Source organism: Talpa occidentalis, unplaced genomic scaffold, assembly GCF_014898055.3.
Source record: "Talpa occidentalis isolate TD23 unplaced genomic scaffold, MPIMG_talOcc4v2.1 talOcc4.10, whole genome shotgun sequence".
Taxonomy (NCBI): Eukaryota; Metazoa; Chordata; class Mammalia; order Eulipotyphla; family Talpidae; genus Talpa; species Talpa occidentalis.
The window spans coordinates 102,063,937-102,088,625 of record NW_023600993.1 but is presented as its reverse complement, the minus strand read 5'-3'; the positions used below and the strand labels follow the sequence as shown (position 1 = coordinate 102,088,625).

General features: G+C 47.4%; 1 protein-coding gene across 2 annotated transcripts; it reads left to right on the top strand.

Moving 5' to 3' along the window:
* The first annotated feature begins 8,614 nt into the window (after positions 1 to 8,614).
* LOC119254587 (1,25-dihydroxyvitamin D(3) 24-hydroxylase, mitochondrial) lies at positions 8,615 to 23,560 on the top strand. Of its 2 annotated transcripts, XM_037521694.1 has the most exons (11): positions 8,615 to 8,872; positions 9,054 to 9,244; positions 10,392 to 10,485; positions 12,373 to 12,469; positions 14,978 to 15,069; positions 15,722 to 15,833; positions 17,401 to 17,546; positions 21,236 to 21,402; positions 22,612 to 22,690; positions 23,160 to 23,357; positions 23,450 to 23,560. In XM_037521694.1, exons 1-11 carry the CDS (start codon positions 8,615 to 8,617, stop codon positions 23,558 to 23,560), a joined length of 1,545 nt encoding a protein of 514 aa, XP_037377591.1. The 2 variants fall into 2 exon arrangements, with proteins under 2 accessions (XP_037377591.1, XP_037377597.1); XM_037521700.1 differs by lacking the exon at positions 23,160 to 23,357.
* The last annotated feature ends 1,129 nt before the right edge of the window (positions 23,561 to 24,689 follow it).

Below are 24,689 nucleotides of genomic sequence, written 5' to 3'. Positions count from 1 at the left end.
CGCAAGGGGCTAAGCACCACACTATGAAGCAATCCACAGCCTCTGCAGCACAAGTTCGATCCTCGGCCAGGGAGCTACCCACATGGTGCAGCAGACCTCCCCTGTCTCCCTGCTGCTCCCCTCAGTAGATCTGCCTGTTCTACTCCTCACTCTGTCTCTGGTGAGTCCTCTGCCCCCGCCCCCACCTCTGGCCTGCACCCCAGCTCTTGTATGCATAAATAAAGAAAATAAATATTTTTAAAAAATAAATAAGATACAGGCCAGGGACCACCACCCCCCCACACACACACACACACACACCCCTCGTCACCCTCTGTCTCACCTCGCCTTCCTCTTACTGCAGGGCTGGTGGTGTTTGCCACACACACCAAAAAAAAAAAAAAACCCTAAAGAAATATTTTGCTTTTGCTTTTTTTTTTTTGAGATAAGTTACTCCTCTGGCACTGTAATTTCAACCAAGACACAGCCAACCATCGCCCAACAGTCCTGGCTCACAGGGGTTACGCGTGAAAATGGAAAAAAACATCAAGAATGGGGGCGAGACTGGCAGTGCTGCTCTCTCAGCCGCGCTGCAGGCCTCAAATGTTGCTTAAAAAATGAACAATGATGTAAAAAATTAAAAAAACAAAAGGCAGGGGCTCATCTATTCAGAAAAGCCAGGTTCATCGTTGACCACACGCCCAGTACGAGATCTAAGACGCCATGGGAGCTGCTGCCCCGACTGCTAATGTTTCTTGAATCTTCTTGGCAGTGAGGACAGAGAGGGTGAGAAAGCAGTTCCCACCCTCACACTCCACCCTGGCCAGGCAACACCTGAACGCTTAGAAATGGGCATTGAAGGGCCTCCCCGGTGGCGCAGCGGTTGAGCGCTGGGTTGTGAAGCTGCCCGCAGCCTCTGCAGCGCCAGTTCGATCCCCGGCTGCTCCCCGGCCACTGGAGGAGGGTCCCCCATGGCGCGCAGACCTCTCCTGCCGCCCACTGCTCCCCTCACCAGTGGACTTCGTTAGTCTGCCTGTTCTGCTCCCCGCTCTGGCTCTGGTGAATTCTCTCACCCTCCCACGCTTCTGACTGTACCCAGTGCTTGTATAAAATAAATAAATAAATCTTAAAAAAAAAAAAAAGAAATGGGCATTGAAGGGAGGCATTATCATTTAAGAACAATTCTCTTTTTGGCCACCTGTTCTAAGACACCGGCCTGAAACCAGAAACACACTGTTCAGGTGAGCGCTTTTGAAAGTGGAGTTTTTAAAAATGAAGTTTTGAACTGCTCTAAGGGTTTGGCCATGCTCTAAAGTTTGCCAAACCCCAATATCAGCACAGGGAGGAGGATGGGGGGGTGAAGGGCTGGTGCCCGTGGGCAGGTGGGGGCTCAGGTGCAGTCAGGATGTGCCCTGGTGACTCAGGTGCTGCTGCTGACAGGGGACTTCCTGTACCTGCCCCACCGTGGATAACACTGTTGACCTTAAGGAGTTTGTTTTCTTTTTCTGGGTTACATAAATTATCTTATCGTAGTCTTAACCTGTGAGCACTTTCACTTTAGCTTACACTGTGATGGGGTCAGGAAGTTCATGGTAAGCACTGCAGGGCTTCTCCTCTGAAGCTCTTCATCCCAATGGAGGCATTTCATGTGCTGGCAAAGCTGGGAAGCAAAACTCTTTGAAATGCAAGACAAGACCTTTTATCTTTAGAATGAATAAAATAGATGTGTTTCTGAGCAGGAGTCTTTCTATAGTTCTTTGGCTGGGTCTCCTTAACCTGTTAGTTATTAAGTTAATGAGGCCCAGCCCCTCTTCCCCCAGATCTTGATCTGCTGACTTATTGTCATAATTAAAGCCTGAGCTCAAATGTTGATACCTCACGAAAGCCTTCAATGACACAAAGCCCCATAACCCCACACCCAGATCATCTCCCGATTTTACTCCTGTTGGGCATCATACTACTGTGTTTACCTGTGTGCCGTCTGTTATCCCCAGGGAATGTGAGCACCAAGAAGTCAGGGGCCTTATCTGTCTTATTCATCATTTCATCCCCAGTGCCAAGAATGGTGTCTGGCACATAGTAGGGGCCAGGAACCAGGCAGTGAGTGACTTTGCTTCCAGAGAATTCCATTTTAATTAGATACAGTAAAACAAATCAAGAGATGCACATGAAGTTATTTTTCAACAGAAAAGCCCATCATTCTGGAGGAATCTGTGAGTAGTTATGCAAACATACAAGAACCTCAATTATTCTGTCCAAATTGCAATAGGATCAGACTCTGGCTGACTTTCTGCACAATACGGTAAACATTGTCATTTGATCTCACACAAGAACCAGAATAGAGGCAGTGGAATAGCTGGGCTCTGACAGTGGAAAATCAGGTAATAAAACCTAGATTCTGAGGGCTTCCTGGCATTTGCTTCTACAAAAAGGCTGCTTAGGTACTCTGCTAACTAAATTCTTTCCCAAAGTTCAAAGACCTCTTCGAGGGTTGTTTCTTTTTAAGCCCATTTTTTAAAAAGATTTATTTATTTGTGCACACAAGAGTTGGGGTACAGGCCAGAGGTCCACACCTGGTGAGAGGATTCACCAGAGACAAAAGGGGGGAACAGAACAGGCAGATCCGTTTCCATTCCTCCTGGAATTTGTTCACCATGGTGGTACGTGACCCCACACCCGGTTCACTTGAGGTGCCAATCCCCCAGCCATGTATGGTCTTGGTTCAAATGAAAGCTCTGACAAAATGCTGTCCGAGCTGAATAACAACGCTTCCAAGTCAACAGCCATAATAAGATGCGTCAAGGCAGGCTCCTGACATACAGGGGCAAAACAAAACGTACTTTGAGTCCAAAATAATTAGCAATAATAATCCTGTTGTGGAATTTCTCCAGTTTCCACCCTAATGGAATTAGCCAAGTTCTATCATGCAAGAAAGCATAGAATAGGTATCTAAGTGATGAGATAATTTTAAAGGTTAATTATGAAACATAAAAGGTACTGATGGAATTTTTCAAAATCAATACATTTTTTTCATTAGGCAGCTTGATTTGATGCTAGATTAGACAGTTATATCTATTATTTCAAAATTAATAATAGCAGCAACTAATAATAAGAATGTACCATGTAACACAAACTGTTCAGAATATTAACTTTTTAGTCAATTCTCTCCATTTTCATGTGGAGATTCTCTGTTATTTTAATGAACATACATCGTCCGCAGACAGATTTCTATTTTCCCAGACATTTCCAATAAAAGAAAAAAAATGAAATAAAATTTTCCTTTATCAACCACATCTGTAATTAAACACACTTTTAAAACCAGGAACAGCATTTCACTAGAACCATAGAATCAACCAAACAGAACAAGTATGAGGAGAGCATTTAACCTCTGTTATTTTGCATTTTATTATTTGACACACACTTAGTGAGCGCTGATACTGATGCAAGCATAGTTACAGGCACAAAGAATATAGCAGCGAGCAAGACAGTTTTCCTGCCTGCCCTCGGAGAACAAGCTCAAAAAATTAGAACAAGCTCAAAAAATTAGAATTCAAGTTACCAGATTGGAACAACATAACATGAATATGACCTTAATATTGAAATAATATGTATGGGCCTCCCCGGTGGCGCAGCAGTTGAGCGCTGGGTTGCGAAGCTGCCCACAGCCACTGCAGCGCCGGTTCGATCCCCGGCTGCTCCCCGGCCACCAGAGGAGGGTCCCACATGGCGCAGAGACCTCTCCTGCCGCCCGCTGCTCCCCTCAGCAGTGTCCTTCGGTCCTTCTGCCTGCTCTGCTCCCCGCTCTGGCTCTGGTGAATTCTCTCACCCTCCCGCGTTTCTGATTGTACCCAGTGCTTGAACAAATAAATAAATAAATAAATAAATAAAATCTTTAAAAAAAAAAAGAAATAATATGTAAGAGCTATTGTTATTCTTTGCATTTTATAGATGAGGACAAGGTGAACTAACTTCAGCAGTAATGTGTAACAGGGTGGATTCCAACTCAGGACTCCTTCAAATTGCTTGAGACAGGTTTTCTCATTGTAAAGATTATATATGTAAGACATTATGTAAAGATTATTTAAAGACAGTAACGTATCTGGCACATACAGAGTAGCTCCTCAATAAATTTATAATGTTCATAATCCTTCAAAACGGAGCACATCTCTTCATGAGAAATCTTTTCAAAAGTTCCCGTAAAAAACCCGTTTGGGAAGATTTAAGAAGCACTTTTCCCTAATACATCTTTAACTTACCAATAGGACTGAATTCTACTAACACATCATTAAGCATATTCAGAAGCCAAACAGATGTTTGTAAAGATGATGGTTAATTGTGTCTCACCTGATGATTCAAGCATTCTTGTTGACCTTTCTTTTTAATAAAAAAAAATGCTTTTGGAAAAATTTGACATGTAACCTTGTATAAACTCAAGGTGCACAGCCTGTTACTTTAATACATTCACATATTGTGATATACCATAATTCATCTTAACCCTTCTGAGACTTAGGTATAGTAATCCCCAGTTTTATGAATGAAGAAACTAGGCTCAGAGAGGTTAATTGACCAGTCCAAGGTCACACAGCCCATGACTGGTAGGATCATCACTTCAATTCAAGCTGTGGAGACCAAAGCTATTATTTTTGTTTTGTGGAACTGCCTTCTAGATGACTCACAAAGTTCTCCAGAACTGACAACTTCTCCCTGCAGAAACAAAGAATGTATTGATACAGATCTTCCTCTTTTCACTGGAGAATGAGGAAATAGTCAATAATCAATTGCCTATTATTTCTTTACTGGGTGCTGGCCAAAGTAAGCAGCCTGTGTCATATGCTCTCAGAGAGACAGAGACAAGCAATGCTCATCATTTCAAGAGGAAGTTTTTGTCTAATGAGGCAGACAACCCCAAAACAAGTGTCATTGTGATTATGACCTCAGTGATTTGGGTGCCCAGCGCTGTAGTTCTTAAAAGCATGAACCATCCAGTATAAAATAAACCTTTACTACATGCCAGGGACTCCAATGCTCTGTTGTCCTCAGGAAAACCCTGCTGGGTAGATAATACCATTATCACCACATTGAGGTGAGGTCCCCAGGACTTAGATAAGTAAATTATCCCAGGTGGGTGACTGAGCTGGGATTTGAACTCACCAGGATTTCTTTGCTAATCTTCCTTTGGCTGTTTTTAATGATTGCAGTTTCCCAAGCCCAAATTACAATATTAAGTTGAATACAAAGTATGACAAATTGGGACAGCCAAGTCACCTCTCTTCCGTGTCGTTTGCAAGAATCTGGTCTTGTGAGGCAGTAATGTTAGGAGGTGATATTTACAAAGCTTTTTACTGTGCTAATAACTTTGTAGGGATTATTCTCCCCATAACTGCATGCAACTGGCTGTTGGCACCACTACTATTTTCAGGAGACCTGGTTTACTCTGAGGTTGATTAGGTTGATTAGCCATTAGTCAGCTGTGGAAAGGAAGTCTTCTACGTTTCCACAATCATCAAACAATCAAACAGTGACTGATGGTTTCCAAAATCAGAAAGTGAGTCTAAGACTCCCGCCTAAGTTTAGCCAAAGCTTTTAAGCACCAAACCTTATTGCCCTGGGGTCTTACTGCCCTGAGAAAGTGTGTGTGTTTCAGTACCCAGAAACCAGCCACTGCTCAGCAAAGGACTCCCTCACCCCACACTCACACACACATGCTCACACACACAAATCTTGTCATTCGTGGTTGCTTGGTGTGAGGGCTGAAGTATAATTATCTATTCAGGACGTGGTAAGATTTCCCAGAACAAAACAGAGGGCCTGGGCCCGTCTGGGTAATGATGGCGGGAGAGTGTGGGGCACTACAAGATTTCTCATTAGTAATTCTCAACAGGAGCCTCGTCAGGATGACTCAGAGATCGAGTAATGAGTGAGGACAAGGCCAAGGAGGAAGCATGAGTTTCTGGGACAGGCTCGAAGCAGTCATTTTGAATTCAGCTGCACCACATTAAGGAGGGATGTGGACGTCAGCGTGGGTTCAAAGAAACAGCCTTGCTTTCTTCTGCAATCCGGGATAAAATGATCAGGAACTTTCCCCAGTGATACAAGAAACCAGTTTCCCCTGAAGAGGACTTTTCTTGCTGGCTATGAAGAGACTAAAATAGGCCTCACTTCCAAGAAGCTACTCAGTGTTCATAAAGCACAGCGCTGACCTCATATGAAAACCCAGCGGATTTTAAATGATGTCCCTTTCTTCTTGACATAACACTAGCACCCAGGGCTTATTGATGACTTATTATGTGCCAAGAACTGTGCCGGGAGCAGGGCTCATAGGGGGAACTTGAGGGCCCTTCTGTGGGGGGCTGTTCTTTTCCTGGCATCACCATATCAAATAGCATTTGTATCACACAGACCTTCTTAGCCCCCTTTTGGAATGATTCTCCTGTAAGGAAGATTTCCAATAGTCTGAGCTATTCTTGGTTTAAGGACAGGCAATGTCACTGAGCCCCATGTAGGCGGGGGGTGTTAAGGGTCCAGGCTGCTATTGGAAAATCTCGGTGTGAATCCCAATAGCCAAGTCCATAACAGAGGACACAATTTAACTGTGTAAAGTTCTGTTGTCTGTATTCATTTACTTTTTTTTTATTGAGCTGAACTAAATGGGAAACTTTATGTGACGCATATAGCTTAGTGTGTGGTTTGCTATGAGCCCTAAGCAGCTCTGGTTTGTATATTATGTCATATATGGTATATAAGCAATGCCTCTTATTGCATAAGTTATACAGTACGCACACTGTAGTGAGGCTATAGATTGATGTGAATGGATAGCTATACAAGCAGATAAAACACATTAGAAAGCGATCGCATATTTTAGAGAAATTTCATCTATGTGCCCCTTCTTAGCATTAACAGCCACGAAACGCTCAGGTCAATGACAGGCTTCAAGCTGAAGTTACACTAGGAACGATTTTCACGATACAAACTAGAAGGTTACAGTAAACTTGCCTGAGAAGAATTTACCCACAGGCCTGGGTCAAAAGGACGCAGTCACTGACTACACGGTGTCACTTCCTCCCTGGCTGGTGGCAGTTTTTGTGTTGGATCAGAACCTCTTTATTTTTTTATTTTTTTTTCAGTTTTTTTTTTATTAAATAATAAATTTTATTTTTGTATTCCCCCATACAACTGCACATGCCCCATTCTGACCCCCATCCCTCCCCTCCCGGCCCCCACCCCCCAAAAAGTGTCTCTGGTTCATAGTTTTTTGTTGATTTTGATTTTCACTTTCTTATAGTTATTCTTTTTCCTGATCCCTTATTTAAGTTTTCTAGATTCCTGCTATGAGTGAGACCATCCGGTATTTTTCTTTGGATCAGAACCTCTTTAAAGTCATCAACAAAAATCTTCAACTTCTCTTCCTGAATTAAAAAAGCAGGTTTATTTTTGCTGACCACTGTGTGTGTGACCACACTTGGTGGGCTTGGGAGAGGTGGGGAGGGGTGGTGGGGGAGAGGTGGGGAAGGGTGGTGGGGCGGTGGCTCCCAGGGGCACAAGGTAGCTGGTGTCCACAGGGAGGGAGGGGGTGGCAGGTGTGGGCAGGTGCCCCAGGACAGGGCAGCAAGTCCCGCTGCCCCGCGGGTCCATCACGGCCTCAAAAGGCAGCTGCAGATGAGGCTGTGGGCGGAGCGTCACTGCACGAACCATGACACTCTAGCCCCCCAAAACGAAGCATCGGGGAGCAAACCTCTCACACGCCCTTGGCCTGGCCCAAAGGCGCAGAGCCCCCCTGGGGTGCACCTCAGTTAGTCTCCAACGGCCCCTGCCTCCGGGCGCCCAGAAAGGCAACTTTCCTCCCAAGGAGTCAGCCCGGGGCCAATCCGGGCTCGGGGTCCCTGCGGGCGCCCCAGCACCCGGCGCGCACCCGGCCCTCGCCCGCCCGGGCCGCGCTTGTGCCAGCGCCTGCGGCCGCCTCCGCGAGCCCGGCCCGGCTGGAAGGGCGGAGGCGCCCGGCGCACCCGCTGACCTCCCGGGCCGCGCGCCTCCCGCGGCTTATCTGCGGGTGGAGCCGGCGCGCCCGCCCCGAGAGCGCGCGCGGGTCACCCGAGGCCCCGGCGCCCTCGCTCACCTCGCTGACTCCATCCCGTCTGCACCCGCCGCCCCGGGACCCGCGCCCCTCCGCCCCGCTCGGCGTGCCCATTGGCCACCCTGGGCGCGCCCGGTCCCATAAATGCGTGGTCCCGGCATGGAGCGGGCCGGGAGGCGAGCCGGCGCCCGAGCATCTCTTCTGCGCTCCCTGCACCCCCCGCCTCTCGGCGCCGGACCTGGCGGTCAGACTCTCGGACCCACAGGCGCACCCGCAGCCCTTCCTTCCCTCTTCCCAGGGACACCCCCTCCCAGCTGCACCTCTGCAGCGCCGCCGGCCAACTTTCTCCCGGCCCCGCGCGCCGAGGCGGCCGCACAGCGCAGCGCCCAGCATCCTCGGGGGGGACCCTTGCTCTGTCTCTCCTCTGCCTCGCGCATCCCTCCTGCGGGCCCTCTTCGCCTCTCTCTCCACCAGCGTCGAGCCCCAAGTCCGGCCAGCGCCTCTGTCGCCATCTCGCCCTGCCTGTCCCCGCGCATTCCCGCGCGCCAGGGGTCCCCCGCTGCCATGAGCTCCCCCGTCTGTAGGAGTAGCTCCCTGGCCACCTTCCTAAGGCCCCTGCGCAGCCTGGAGCGGTCCCCCAGACCTGTGACGTTTTCAGCTTGCAAGCCCCCCAGGCCGCGGGGGCTGCGCGTCTGCCCGATGGCGGAACCAGGCGATGCGCAGAGCGCGGCCGCCCTGCCCGGCCCCACCAACTGGCCGCTCCTGGGCAGCCTGCCGGAGATTCTCTGGAAAGGGGGGCTCAAAAGACAGCACGACACGCTGGTGAGTGCCTCGTCGCGCCTCAGTTCCCTCTCCCCTTCCTGCGTGGCGCGCCAAGCCCTCCGCAGGTGCGCGCCCGGGGCACTCGGGGCGCTCGGGGCGCTCGGGTGTCCCGGCCGCGGGCTCTCCGGGAGCAGCGGGCGGAGGAGCCGCGCTGACTCCGCGCCGTGCCCGCCCGCGGCAGGCCCAGTTCCACAAGAAGTACGGCAAGATTTTCCGCATGAAGTTGGGGTCCTTCGACTCGGTGCACCTGGGCTCGCCGTGCCTGCTGGAAGCGCTGTACCGCGCCGAGAGCGCGCACCCCCAGCGGCTGGAGATCAAGCCCTGGAAGGCGTATCGCGACTATCGCCAGGAGGGCTACGGGCTGCTGATCCTGTGAGTCCAGGGGGCCGCATGGGGGCCCGGGGAGTGGCCGGATGCCTTGGAAATTCAGAATCGGCAGGACTTGGGTGGGGTCCTGCGGTTGGCTTTTCTTGGCCAGGCCGAACGCGAGAGCAGTCGGGGGCTTTTGCAGGAGACTGGAGCTGGGGGTGGGGACCGGGGCGAACTGTCCTGGCCCCCAGCACCTGCCTTCTCTCTGACAACCGGCAAGGCGAAGAAATGCCAGAAAGCGCCCCGCTCTTGGGCAGAACAAAGTTGGGAAGTCAGTGCGCCAGGCACCAACAAAAGTACCCCTTAATTCTCTGTGGCCCCGCTGTTAAGCTCAAACACGAGAAAGCCTCTGCTTTTGCTAGTGGCCTTCCTTTCTGGAGGGGGAGAGAGGGGTTGTGACCTAGGGCCACTTGGAAAGGTGGGATAAAGAGAGGCGCCAGGATAGTGTTTTTCATGGATAAATGTTATACTGTGATGTGATTCCTCTGCTCTTGCGTTAGCGGCATCAAATAAGCTAGCGCTTTTGTTTGCCCCGATTATAATGCCTAATAGCTGTGTTTCCCAGGATGTAATTTCTGGCCTCAGAATCCACAGTGACGCGTGATGAATCCCACTCCCTGTGGGCGGCTGTGGGGCAAGTGCATGGGGGTGCAGGAGGGCAGCAGGCTTTTTGCAACCCCAACTAGCTCACTCTGGATGTCATTTGGAGACCATGGCAACATCCTAAATTTTAGGAGGTTGGTGAATGTAACTTTCAACCCAAGTCAATGGATGGAAAGAAGATTTTATCTCTAATCCATCCAGGTTACAGGTGAGGGGTTGCCCACATGCTCTGACTGCAGGGAATTGGGGCTCTGACCTCCCAGCTCAACCCCAGCAAGGGCACCTCAAAAAGCCCTGACTGCAAATGATGAGGGCGTCACCTTTCTGGCATAATCTTTGGCTGAGAAAAAGGGTGTTTTTCGTCATATCATTTAACCAGCCCCAAATATTCCAGTGCTAATATTCACGGGCGATTTCTTGGCACAATTCTCAGTGTGCGTTTGATGGTCCAGTTTGATGTAGTTCATACAGTGAGCGCTAACAGCATCTTTGCTTCTCCCTCTTTCCCTTCCCCTGTGCACTGAGTGTAATTCTGCTTCTCCTCCAGGGAAGGGGAAGACTGGCAGAGGGTCCGGAGTGCCTTTCAAAAGAAGCTGATGAAACCAGTAGAAATTATGAAGCTGGACAACAAAATCAATGAGGTCTGTGCACGGGGGCCAGCTTTCCTGGGTCTTTTGGGGAAGGGGAGATGTTTGTGGAGCTTCAAGTCATCCCTACAAAGTGCAGAGGGGAAAACAGGCAAGTTAGTGATTCAGGGATCTTTCTAGACCTTTCTAGACTTTTCCTCTATACCACAAAAGTTGTGTGTTGTGCTTGCGTTTTAGCAATTCTGAACCATGCTAAAACATGGATAAACTCCCCAACATCCATAGTCCTCCCACCTCACCTTCCTTTAAAAAAACAAAACAAAAACATTGCTGTCTATGCATACTTTGATATTCCAAATCTTGAATAGGAGCCTCAGCCTTCTGTCTCCTATGTAATGCAACTATGCCATTTTATTTCCTTAAGCTTCAGTTTCCAATTTATAAAATGGGAGTAACAATTCTCACTCCAGAGGCTTGCTGAGGACTAAATGAAATCATGCTCATGGTGTTCCTAGGTATTTGAACTGGGTTTTGCAGGATGAGTAGGAGTCTGCAAGTCAGAGAATGTAGAGAAAGGCACTCAGGGAAAATGGCCTGATAAAAATAAGGAGGCACGAAATGACATGGTGTGTGCAGAGAATAGCGTATACAGTACATGTACTGAAGGGAGGCTTTCTCTTAAAGGATGCTGGACAGTTCTTTTAACAGTCTTTTTGCCCACTGCTAAGGTACTTAGACATTAACCTTCAGCCAACAGGGGACCAAAGGAGGAGGGTTTAAGCAGATAGTAATGTCTTTTTTATTTCTATTCACTCTGGGTGTTTACTTTGAACTGAACTTGAACCCAGATAGGATCATATAGGTGAAATATCGCAAACCCAGGAGGTTCCAGGGGCCAAGAAATTAATGTAAGTGTATAAGGCAGGTCCAGTGGAGTTTTAGCAAACAGAAGTGTGACTTTTCTAGAGGGGACAGCTACCCTGGCAAATGACTGTCTCATGGGAGTGCAGACCCAGTGTCATCAGATCTTGTCATTATTATTATTATTATTATTATTACTATTATGACAAATAGTGGAAAATGCATCCATTTATGTGAAATCTCTGGATTTTTCAATGGTAACAAATTTAAAGTAGTCTTTACTCTAATACACTGTGTGGGCAGGTGAAACATTTCCACTTGTAGTCATGTACCCTGTATTTCAGGCCCCAGACTGGCCGCTTTTCATGTATGTATGCAAGGGCAACAGCCTTAACCTTTCTTGAAGCCTCAGTTTTCTACCTGTTACCTGTCTGGCTGACCTGGTTGTGGTGAGGATCAGATAAAATAACCCACTTTGGATGGTTCTTAGTGCCAGGAAAGGTTGTTAAATGTGAGGCCTTCATCATTGAAAACCCCAATTTTGGAAACTGGCCTCTAGAGGTTTTATGTAACTAGTCCAAAGTCATCGAGCTATTTAGTGAGGAATCTACATCTAGCATTTGTGGATTTCTTGGCTCTAAGTTCAACATGGTTAGCACAGTTACAACCAATATGGAGAGGTTTGCTTGCCCAGATAGGAAAGGGGCAGACCTCAGGCTACTTACGGCATCGGAGTCCTTGAGCTGTCCTGCCAACAAGGACCCTGGCCTGGCCCGCTCCTCCTTCCCCGGTTTACTCTCCATTTCTATTAGAAGAAATGTTTGCCTTTTCTTAAATTTAGATCAGAAGCTGAAACTTGAACTTCAGGGTGGCTCCAGCAGGAAAAGCAGAGAGAATAGCCCAGAATAAGGGTATTAGGGCATGAGGTGAGCTCCCAGGGAGAATATAGAATCAGGGTTGCTTACAGCCAATAGGATGACACGCAGGGAATACACTGAATAGCAAAACCTGAAGTTTGCTTCCCGAGCTTAAGCTTCTGTCCTCTTCCAATGGTGTCTTTTGTGATCTCTTTCTTTTAAGGTCTTGGCTGATTTTATGGACAGACTAGATGAGCTCTGTGATGAACGAGGCTGTGTTGAAGATTTATACAGTGAACTGAACAAGTGGTCATTTGAAAGTAAGTCATCTTCCTGGTCTCATTTTGACGTGATTTGGTGAGTGACTTTGAGGCTACAATTCAGAAGTCAACAACTTGGTAATAACCATACACTACATTGACAGTAATGGGGCAAAGAGGATGAAAGACCAGTAGGGGGCATTTTCATGCATCCAGGCACTTAAGTTATGCCTTGCAAAATGAATTGTTTGTGTGGAGTCCTTCAGCGAACATTCGTCATACATCTGCTTTGTCCCAGGCACTCTGGATGATGCCAGGGAGTAGAGAGGACTCCCCAGGATGGAAGCTTTTGTTGGGACCTGTCTCCCCCATCAGCACAACCCCACTTGAAAGGTGTGGTCCATTATGTTAGCACATTAGAGAGCCCCGTGCAAATAAGAAATCCTTGGACGAGGTTAAGGGAAAGAAGAGACAAAATGATTATAAGGGAGGACAAAGTGCATGCTTTAGAAATGGTTCCCCAATGCCTAGAAGTATTGAATGCATTCGTTGCAAGTTAAAAATTTGACTACAGTGGTTTAAAAGTGCCTGGCATTTTCAGAAGCCCTGAGCTGGCACACAGTGAGAGCAGTGGGCACCGGAGCTCACTTGGTCTGTTTGCTCCTCCATCTTAGCTTGTTGGCTTGTTGCAAAATGGCTGCTGGCTCTCCTGGCCTCACCTCTGCATTCTAGGCAAGAAGGCAAGAGGGTGCCAGCAAAAGTGAATTCCCTTTGGTTTCACTGGCCAGACCTGGGTTGCGGCCACTCTGGCTGCTACAAGGATGTGAGCACAGAGCCGTCCTCCGAGCCTTAGGTCACCCCGAGTTGCCCCTGAGAACAGTGTGCTGATGCCCTGCACAAAAGTGTGGTTCTCTAGGGAAGAGATGAGGGGGAAGGAGCTCTGTGACCAGCCATGCCCATTCCATGACACCAGTGCTGAACTCTGACAAAAGCAGAGCATTTAGGAGAGACGCATGAATGGATAAAAATGGCTGCATTTACACTGTGGCTCAGTGTAGTGGATTCAGTCAGCAATGTTACCCCCAGAAAATCTGGCAAACTGGAAAGTTGTCCCCCTAGGCTGCTCCTATCACACTCAGTATCTTGTGACACCAGAAACTATGGATGGGTTTGTTCTGTGAAGGTCCTGGTGTGACAGGTCCTAAAAAGAAAAAATGTGCGTGCTGTTGAGCGTGTTTAACTGGGTGAGACGCTTAGTTTTTAGGCTTTTGGGCTTTTCGTAAACAAGGAAATGGTACCCTAGCGACAGTATGCATCTTGGGACACCATCACTTCTCGAATTTAAGATTTCATGTACTGCTTGACGTCCCTACCTGCTCCCCACATGGTTCAGTAACCTAACATTTCATGAATAACTCCACTGAAGTTTACCTCGATGGAAGACCAACACCACCACTGAAATCCAAAGGCAGAAGCACAGCTATAAGTGGGCAATTCACCAAGAAAAAAACAAGTCATTTGTAAATGTTCATTCTTGTGCCCCCCAGAAAACACCCCAGGGGCTCGTTGGTCATGCCTGGTGGATGCAAGCACGGGAAAACCTAGAAAGACTGAACAGGGACATGGGGCTTTGGAAACATAAATATAGCTGGGAAAGCTGGGCATTTGCAGTGGCTGGGCTGGTTGACTCATCTGCACCTCTCAGCTTTGCCACTGCAGAGCCATCGCGTAGCCCCTCGAGCCAGTTTCCCAATCTGTAAAGGGGAGATCACTGTCCACCTGTCAAAAGGTGGGTCACCCCAGAAGCTGGTTCTGGAGTTATCTTTAGGACAGTGGGGGAACATTTTCATGGACAAGTAATAGAGCTCCATGGAACGTTTGCTAACATTCTCTGGGATGTTCATGCCATGATGGTCGGGGAGGAAATCATCTTTACTCTCAGGAGACTGGTTTTTGCACTTGAGTGTGAGGCATTGTGGGAACTGAAAGTTATTTTCAACGACACTCACACTTGTGTGCACACACAGGGACCGCGTGACAATGTCAGTGGGGGCCGCCTCTGAGTTTCCCTGAAAGGGTGGACCACTCAGACTGTTCTTCCCATTTTGTTCTAGTTAAAATATTTTAAAGCAAAAAGTTGGGAATTTTATTTTTTGAAAGGTTGTGCCTTGGGAAATTGATGCAATGGGGAAAAACACACGGGAGGTTCTGGCCCGGCTGCTGGCACAGCACCTGGCTCCTTGCCCTTCCTCCTCTCAGGGCCTCTCACCTGCCCTCAGGCAACTGAACCCCGTAGGTGACTTTAGTGAAACAGCTGAGTCACTCAGGGCTGACCACAGGGCACCTTTGCCAGGACCCCTGGGCTCCGTGTGGCTGGGATGACTGAGGGCGGACGGGTCATTTCTGATCAGGGGAATCCTCAGACCTGGAAATCATTTCTCCAAAGAGCAGCGAGTGTTCCCCCACCTTTACCTTCGACGCGGGTTAGACAAGCCCGTTCTGAATGGAGGCACAGCAGCCGGCTAGCCACCGCCTCGGCCTGAGAGGGTCGGTTCTGTCACTTAACAGGTATCTGCCTGGTCCTCTACGAGAAGAGATTTGGACTCCTGCAGAGGAACACGGGGGACGAAGCTTTGAACTTCATCCTGGCCATCAAAACAGTGAGCATCCCAGGGAGGGGGCAGCTGCCCACTGACCCTGGATTGACCTTGACACACGGACAGCACCCTGGGTCCCGAGAACAGCACACACAGGCTTGTGCTGTGCTGTGTTCATTTTCACATGTTGGGTGTTTTCAGGCATGACTATGCGCATGTGCACAAATAATAAAGCACGTTCAATCATTACTTGTTTAGGCAAAGTGAAGCAGATATTGCAATCGAAGGTCACGTGGTTAGAGAGGCTGTTTTTAAAGAGTCCCAATGCATTGGATTTAAAATTTTTGAATGGCCTGAGTCGCGTGTGGACATGGTGGACGATGTGAAATTGGTTTAGGAATGACTGAAGTTTGGAAATAGAAGCGCATATGAAAGTTATACTTTTCCTCTTTTTTTTTTTTTTTTTTTTTTAACATTAGGGTCATCAGATCAAGTATTTTATGAAACACAGCCAGGGGGAAACAGCCCAAGGCGATATTAAAGGCATCCCTGGGGCGGAGGTGGGGACCCCTTCCAGCACTGAGGGGGAGGCTGGGTGTCCCCTGAATGCTGCCTCTGGGGAAGCACAGGGGGCTTGTTCACAACAGTCCCCTGCAGAGGGAAGTTACCTGGGAATGGGCAGAACTAAGATGAACGTTGTCTCTGTTCCTCTCAGATGATGAGCACATTTGGGAGGTTGATGGTGACCCCAGTCGAGCTGCACCAGAGGCTCAACACCAGAGTGTGGCAGGCCCACACGCAGGCCTGGGACACCATCTTCAAGTCAGGTAAGAGCCGGAGCGCCTGCCACCCTGGCGGAGCTGCTGCGGGAGGGCCTAGTGCCATGTCCACTGGGCCCCGGAGGCAGTGGCTCCTACTGATTCCTTTGGGCTCTGCCCACACATGAGATTGGGATCTCCTGGTGCAGGCCATGGCAGAGGCAGCTTTCTGTCGTCTTCTTGGAGAACTGGGAGTGATTCAAAGCAGGAGTTGAAGAGTCAGAGATTCCTGAGTTCAAGTCCCACCTCTGCCATCAAGAGGGCGACCTGACCAAATGCTCCTTATGATCCTCAATTAACCGGTCTTTAAAATAGGCTTTGATGAATAACAGCAAGAATAGTAAAATAGTGCCTACCTCAATGCAGTTTTTTTCGAGGCCTAATATAGATGACATAAAATCCTTGTATATCACAGTAGCTCAAGGTGTCAGAGCTATTTCTGCTCATTATGGAGAAAATACTTGGTGCTATGCATTATCATGTGATTCTATATATATTATAGACAGCAAATATAACATCTATTATAAATGATAAGTAACACACATGTATTATATTATGCACACACACTCATTTAATTCTCACCAAAACCTGCCCTTTAAGATTGGTAGCCCTGGGCCTCCCCGGTGGCGCAGCGGTTGAGTGCTGGGCTGCAAAGCTGCCCGCAGCCTCTGCAGCCAGTTCTATCCCCAGCCACCAGGCGAGGGTCCCACATGGCGCGCAGACCTCTCCTGCCGCCCGCTGCTCCCCTCAGCAGTGTACTTCGGTCCTTCTGCCTGCTCTGCTCCCCGCTCTGGCTCTGGTGAATTCTCTCACCCTCCCGCGCTTCTGACTGTACCCAAGTGCTTATATAAATAAATCTTTTTAAAAAATAAATAAAAGATTGGTAGCCCTGAGGGACGGAACTGAGATCCACGGAAAATCAACTTCCTACGGTTACACGCTAACGGGGATGCCGAGGGACAATCCCAGAAGCTGGGACTCTAATCGCTTGTGTGTGCTGCAGGCTTGTCATTGCTGCCCCGGCCTCTCTTCTTACCTTGTTATTGTGGGGGTGGCTTGTGTCATGGGTGGAAGCGAGTGCGACACATGCCATACAGATATTAGAAAATTTTGCTATTATTGTAATCGTGCAAACTCACGGCCCTTGTGTGTGCGTGTGTGTATGTGTGTGCATTTGATAATGTTGGGGGGAGATCTCCCCTCTGATACCACCTAGATTTGGGAGCCAAACCCCACTTTGCCTATCTTAGCGAGCACATCAGCTGGACTCCAGGGTCTGGATCCAAGTTCTGATTCTGAGAGGTGTATCCTACCTCGGTCTCATGCTGGCCTCTACCAAGCATCTGCATTTTAAGATGCCCGGCTGTTGCTTGAGCACCTACAGCTTTAACAAGCCCTGCTCCTGCGGGCATTGCTGGATCCCTGCCAACTCACCCTGCAAAGCAAGATTAGTGTATCTAACAAATCAGGCGAGGTCCCCCGAAGCCCTTAGATGCTGCAGGGAAGATGTGATGGCAGGTCCTTTCCTCATCCTAATTCTCCCCTGACTTCTTTGCCTTTGTCTCTCCTCCGATAGTCAAATCTTGCATCGACAACCGGTTAGAGAAATATTCCGAGCGCCCCACTGAAGACTTCCTCTGTGACATTTATCACTGCCGTCAGCTTTCAAAGAAGGAATTGTATGCATCGGTCACGGAGCTGCAGCTGGCTGCTGTGGAGACGGTAAGGGTGGGCCTGACTGTCCTTTGCTAAATAAACTGTAAGTTCTTTCTGATGATTCTAAGCAGGCACTCAGCGCATCCTTTCCAAAAGGATTAACTGAGCACATTAACTTTCTTACCATAAAAAAGAAACAAAAGCCTCCATGGTAGGTAATGCAGGAGCTCCAAGGACAGACCTTTGTGTTGAGATGTGATAGGAGGAGAAGCCACGTGCTCCAGTGGTGAAAATCCAGGCGGGCTATTAGCGAAAGACATGCAAATTGAATATTGCACTTCATAACAAGATGGATAGTCTAGATTTTTGACAGTGGAATGGTTTCGGGAATCACATGTGTTACTCTGAAATGCCTAATTGGGCTGTCACTTATTGTAGACATATTGGAATAGTCTTTGCCAGTCCAGTGGTATTTCTTCTGTAGAAACGGTAAACAGAGTGAGTTTGGGAAAGCTTGATTTCAATTTAGATAAAACTGCTCATTTTAAATGCCAAAATTCTGTCCCAAAGTGGTTGCTACTCCTAACAGATGCTGAACACAGCCAAAATCCCAACACAAGTACCCACAAGTGTTCCTGTGGTTCTGATGATCCTGATTCATTTTTTTGAGCTATCCTGGGACTGAGCTTAGTGATGGTCCTTGGGGCCACGCTATCTTGCGCCTCCAAATCTCCAAGCAGAATGGAAGCCAGCTCCTTCTTCCCCGGGTTCTCCTTTCCCCAGTGTTTCTTGTCTGAAGAAATTGCAGGGGTTTCTCCTTGGGGGAGAGCCATGTAGACATTTCTCCTCATGCTCCATAAGTCAGAAATGGGGATTCATTTTCCTTCACTCTCCTCTTGAATCTCTTGAGCGGCTTCCCCAAAGGAAGGGAGTAAAAGCTTTGCCTGCAGCCCTGCTCCATTCTTTTCCAACTGGAAAGGCAGCTTCATTCCCCTTGACTTTGTCCTCTGAAGTGTTCCAGAATGTAGAGCAGCATTTCACACTTAGTAGATGCTCCATACATCCTTGTTTGATGGATAAAAGAATTCAGCAACTGGGCCTCCCCGGTGGCGCAGCGGTTGAGCGCTGGGTTGCGAAGCTGCCTGCAGCCTCTGCAGCCGGTTCGATCCCCGGCTGCTCCCCGGCCACCGGAGGAGGGTCCCACATGGCGGCAGACCTCTCCTGCCGCCCGCTGCTCCCCTCAGCAGTGTGCCTCGGTCCTTCTGCCTGCTCTGCTCCCCGCTCTGGCTCTGGTGAGTTCTCTCGCCCTCCCACGCTTCTGACTGTACCCAGTGCATGTATAAACCAAACAAACAAATAATAAATAAATAAATAAGACATGCCTCTAGAAAAAAGAATTCAGCAACTGTTGAGTGCCTACTACATGCTCGAGAGAGCACCATGAGCCAGCTCTGCTCTTAGAAGACAAATGCTAGTAGGGAAGACAGATCATAGACAAGTCAACAAGCAGGCAATAAGACAATTTCAGAGAGTGGAGTGGGACATGGAGCCAGCATCAGCATCTCAGAAAGAGATGGAGATAGAGGATCAAGTTCCCTCAAGGGAACGATCCTAAGCTGATTCTGGAATGATGAGGAAGGACCCGCTGTGGGAAGATCTGGTGGAAAGCACTCCAGGTAGAGGAAACAGCACCTGCAAAGGCCCTGGGGCAGAAAGAGGGATGGTGATGGAGAACTAGCAAATGTGATCACAGATGACACTGGAGAAGTCACCACCAGCTCTGTGAATCCCGACCACTCGTGAGGCATTTCTATTTTATTACACCTGCAATGGAAATCACTTAGAGCTTTATAAACCAGGGAGTAACCTGCCTTATAGCAAAAGAGATACATGTTTTGAAAACTGGGTTCTGGTTGAATGGACCCAGAACAAGGGGAGTAGAAGCAAGAAAGCTAGCCAGGATATCCCTCTCCTCTCCAGAGGTCAAGCCAGGATAGTTTGAGGTTTCCCAGGTCACCTTCCCTCCACTCACCCCTGCAGTCACCCTAATAGGTCCAGGCTGTCATATAGGGCTTTGGTGAAAGCTACAGTTATCTGCCTTTTGGAAACTCTAGCCCTCACTTGCGGTAAAGGACCCCACTGATAGGATCAACTGTTTCTTTTTTAGTCCTGGCTATTCTGGAAGTCATATTTAGAAAATCAGAGAAATTTGAAAGTGTATCTAATTTGGTGGCTATGCCCTCTTCCTGTTTCGTAAACTGGACCCTGGTAATAATGCCATCCGCAGCTTATTTGCAGCTGAGGCTGCTGGTGGCTGACATGAAGGGGCTGCCTTGAAGGCATCTTCTTCCAAACATAGTAAGTGCCACTGGCTCCGAAGCCCCATGCATGACGCTCGTTGTGTAAGCACTTAGCAAAAGCGTCTCCGTGTCTGCAGAGGGAGGACACAAGGACCATTTTAAGGGAGCTAGTGAGCTTAAATTGGCTTTAAAAAGGCCTGAAAAACAAATACATGTGCCCACCAGTGGTGAATATTATGAAGTTAAAAGCTACATTGCTTGCGTCTACCACGATTTTTTCCCCTTCTCATTGCCTTTGGAAAGGAAAGAAAGGATGCCACTTCAAAGCCACGAACCTTTCTCAGAAACTGCAGCTGGCGCCTTGCTGTGTTCAGCTTCATCTCCAAGCCAGCATCCTCCTGGGAGGCCTGAGGGACCCTGCGGCTCAAACACTGGCCGCATAGACAGACAATGCCTTTTTATTTTGTGGTCAATTTGAGGGTGTGGCCCAAAAGCTCTTTCTTTTAAATTCCAGAAATGCAGTTTCATGTCCATTTGCACTGACATTTTTTTTTAACCAAACTCTTGTTAGCAACAATCCTAGGATTTATATATTTCTCTCTTCACTTAATTTTTATATCAATATCTTACACGAAGCTGTTTTCAATCAAACTTTTTTGAATTTCTCTTTTACTTTCATTGTGTCATCTTGACTGAGGGGATATTGGTTTATAACACTGCATATGATTTAGGGATCTATTGGTTTATAACATTGCATATGATTTAGGGATCAGATGTAAGTGACCACCCCACACACACCACCCATAACCCTCCACCAAAGTCCAGGGGTAATTCAGCTTTAAGAACCTTTTGTTGGTGGAAGACTATGGGTACCTGGTGGTGGATGTGGTGGGGGTAACACATACCTGAGGAGGTAGGTTCTCTACCTCTAAACCGTATAAGGTGGTGTAAACCATTGTTACCTCGATACAAGTTTTTTTAATATAAAAAATGTTCCTTGATAATTATAGGCTCACCTGTTGCTCTAGGTTCCTGGGATCCTTCATCCAGTTCCCCCCAGTGGTAACATCTTGCATAACAATGGAACAGTGAACCAGAAATTGACATGGCTGCAAGCCTCCCATCTGATTTTCATCACTTTTACCTGCTGTCATTTGTGTTCAAACGATTTTTGTGGCAAACTATATTGTAAGCATCTTAACCCAGCTGAATATATAAAGGATTCTCTCTTGCTTCCTTCAGTCAATAAGCTATCCTTAATAGATACATCGTGGAAAATAAATCTGACTTTTCACAGATTGTGTTTATTAAAGGCACAGCAGACAGACAGGCATAAACAAGCATTGCTGAGGTATTAGCCAAGCCAGGCTGTGTAGACCCTGCATTTGGTTTGATTCAGACTGGATTTAAGGCAGTTTTGCAGAAACTCAACTTTTGTGTCCATTTGACTTTCAGACAGCAAACAGCTTAATGTGGATTCTCTACAATCTATCTCGTAATCGCCACGTGCAACAAAAGCTTCTCAAGGAAATTCAGAGAGTGCTGCATGAAAAACAGATGCCTCGGGCAGAGGATTTGAGGAATATGCCATATTTAAAAGCCTGTCTGAAAGAATCTATGAGGTGAGAACACTTGCCTCCTGAATGTTAGAAAGCTGTTCTCTTACAAGTTGATTCACAAACATATCAAATCACAGAAAAAGAACCTCAGGACCATATTTCTTATCTGTTACTCATTTCCTGAACATTTGAACAAATTCTGTTAGATCATGGAAGGTCAGTGCCCTCCTTCAATCAGTAATAGTAACGCTCAATGCAGCCTCTAAGTGCTAATTAAGATCGGCGCATGCTTGAAGGACAGGAGATGAAAGCTCAGCAGGGAACCAAGCTATTATGTGATAAGACATAGAGACTGATTTGGTTTTGAGCCTCTGGGAGATGTTATTAGAAAATTCCTATATATCCTTTCTGGAGAGCAAAACCCACAACATCTTAGGAGCAGAAGGAAATAACTAACTTTATGGAGGGCTGACAAGAGAAACCTAGAACAAACATCAGGCTTGAGGGGAAGCATGAAGCACACACACATTGGTACCTGGACTGAATTTGGGGGACCGTACGCAGCATGATGCAGCTTTGGGTGGGGAATCAGCCAGCACAGTCAGAGGGTGAATGAAACACCTGATATAAACACCGGGAAGAAAGAAACAGAACTTCTTCCTTAAGAATTGTGGTCATTTTTTGCAACCATCCCAGGCCGGGCAGTTCATTGTTGACTCAGGCAAACGGAAAAGGAATCTCGGAGCCTTAGGTGTATACCTGACGTGCCTTTATCGCTGAAGTGGGGCACTGGGTCCACAGGCAGGCAGGCAATGAGACAGAAAGACTGAAAGACCGAATAGCAGCTGAGCCCCTCAAACCCCTTTGTACTGTTCTGTGCCCACAGTCACATGGCTGAGGCTGCAGGGCAGTTTGAGGCCATCTGTTGTTTGCTGAGTGTCCAACAGGTAGAAAACATAACTGATACATTTCAGGGTTATGAGCTGTCTGTTGTTTGGAAGGCAAAAATGCACCTGATTTAACTCATTTTCGTTCCAGCCATGTTGCCTTTTGGAGTATGGATTTGTGCAGCAATTATTTTTTTTCAAAGATTTATTTTATTTATTTATGCATACAAGAGCTGGGGTACAGGCCAGAGGTGCAAGGAGTGAGAGGATTCATCAGAGACAGAGTGGGGAACAGAACAGGCAGTATCTGCATTCCTGTGGACGCTTGAGCTAGAACTGGTATGTACCCTGTCCCCACTTCTCATCTTTGACTTCCTTCCCTCAGGCTTACTCCCAGTGTGCCATTCACCACTCGGACTCTCGACAAGCCCATGGTTCTGGGTGAATATACCTTGCCCAAAGGAGTAAGTAGAACTTACATCATTTGCAGCTTACAGAGCTTTGAAAGATGCCTGGTCCAAGTAGTCGTCAGGTCTCCCTTGAAATCTTTACCGGGAGAGCCTTCATTTTGGAAATAAGTGGGCTGCCATGCAAACCTGACACGTTGCATTGTCAGTACTAGGAGTCACAGCGATGAGACAGGGAGTCCTGGATTCAGGGGTAGCCTTGAGTGAGCCACACATCATCCATGAGCCTGTTTGCACATCTGTAAAATGGGGATAATGAAGAATCTACACCATGGAGTTACAGATAAAATAGCTAAGTTTGTCACCTATATAGGACCTGGGCCATTTCAAGAGCAATACCTGCCGGCCATCATCATCGTTATAAACTGGGGGGTTAAACTTACACTTGCAAGATGATCACTTGTCAATGTCACTCTTCCAACGTTTCCTTCTGTTGTCTTAAATGTGGTTGTGTCTGCCTTTCCAGACAGTGTTGATGCTAAATACCCAGGTGTTGGGATCCAATGAAGAAAGTTTTGAAGATTCAAGTCAGTTTAGACCTGAGCGATGGCTTGAAGACAAGAAAAGGATTAATCCTTTTGCACATCTTCCATTTGGCATTGGGAAAAGGATGTGCATCGGCCGCCGATTAGCAGAACTCCAGCTCCTGCTCGCTCTTTGCTGGGTAAGACCCTGGCCAGGCTGCTTAGCTGTGTTCTGGGCAGTCCTGCAGGTAGGAGAAGAGGCTGACTCTGCTTCTGTGCCTGTGTGTTCCAGATTGTCCGCAAATACGACATTGTGGCCACAGACCATGAGCCTGTGGAGATGCTGCACATGGGTATCCTAGTGCCCCACCGGAAGCTGCCCATTGCCTTCCGCCAGCGGTAGACCCCCAGGTGGGCATTGGGGGTGTGGCCAGCCAAGGGGTGAGCAGGACTGGTGACTTAGTCAGGCTAGACTCTGAACCCCCAAACAATTACTTAAGCTTCTACCTGTGATGTATTTTCTCTTGTAAAATGAGGACCAAAATAGCACCTGTCCAGAAAGTTGATGTGAATGCTAAATATGTAGCCCAGAAACAGGTGTCAATACATGCTCAGTTAATACTTAAATCTGATTCGATTATTGTTTATGATTATCTGGGGAGAACACACTTTTTCTGTCAACGACCAGTTGGCAATATTTTAGATGTGCTGTGCTGTCAAGAGGAACACAACAGGTCTACAGCTATTCAACAAATGGACATCTATTTTGGATCTCTGGAATCTGTCCTGAGTGCATACAGCAAACAAAGAAATCTTAATTAAGATTTATTTAATTAAATCTACTAAATCCCGGGTAGATTATTTACGGAAACATACATTATCCTCTAGCCAATCTGTCAAATCGAGGCATCCCAACAGAGCTGAGATCGAGTCAGGTCATGAAGGAATTCTAGTTTAATTTTGCAGTTCCCAGTCTTTGGTCAGGACAGCACCCACATTTCTCATGGCGAACCACACCTTGGGCAAAAGCCCATGGCTATTTATGGTTTTAGCAGTTCCTTTTTTACTAGTAATTCCTCTAGTTTAATTTTACGTCTTTCACATGTAATTGTGGTATACTTTATTTTCCAGATTTTTTTTTTTTTTACTGAGACCAAGAGCAGCAATTTTTAATCTCCTGCAAGATTGGTGCTTATGACTTCTGCATTACCAGAAGAAAGTTTCAAAAAATCAGAGCAAGAATAGCCTATAAAGGACATTTAAGCCCTGATGTTTAATCTTTCATCTGCACAATTGTTCCAGAAGCCCTATGCCTATATACATGCTGGTCTTTATTAAGATTGTATCCAATAGCAGGTTGAGTGTTGGGGATCAACGCACTCTGAGGTTGTGCCATTGGCGAACCCCTCCTGACTTACAAAAAGTGGTACATGGTCCTGCTTTCTGTAGCATCTCCCCTACATGAAAAGCAGGCTGGACACTTGTGAATTCATTCTGTTCAAGCGGCGACATGTTGCTGTCCATGCCCTATC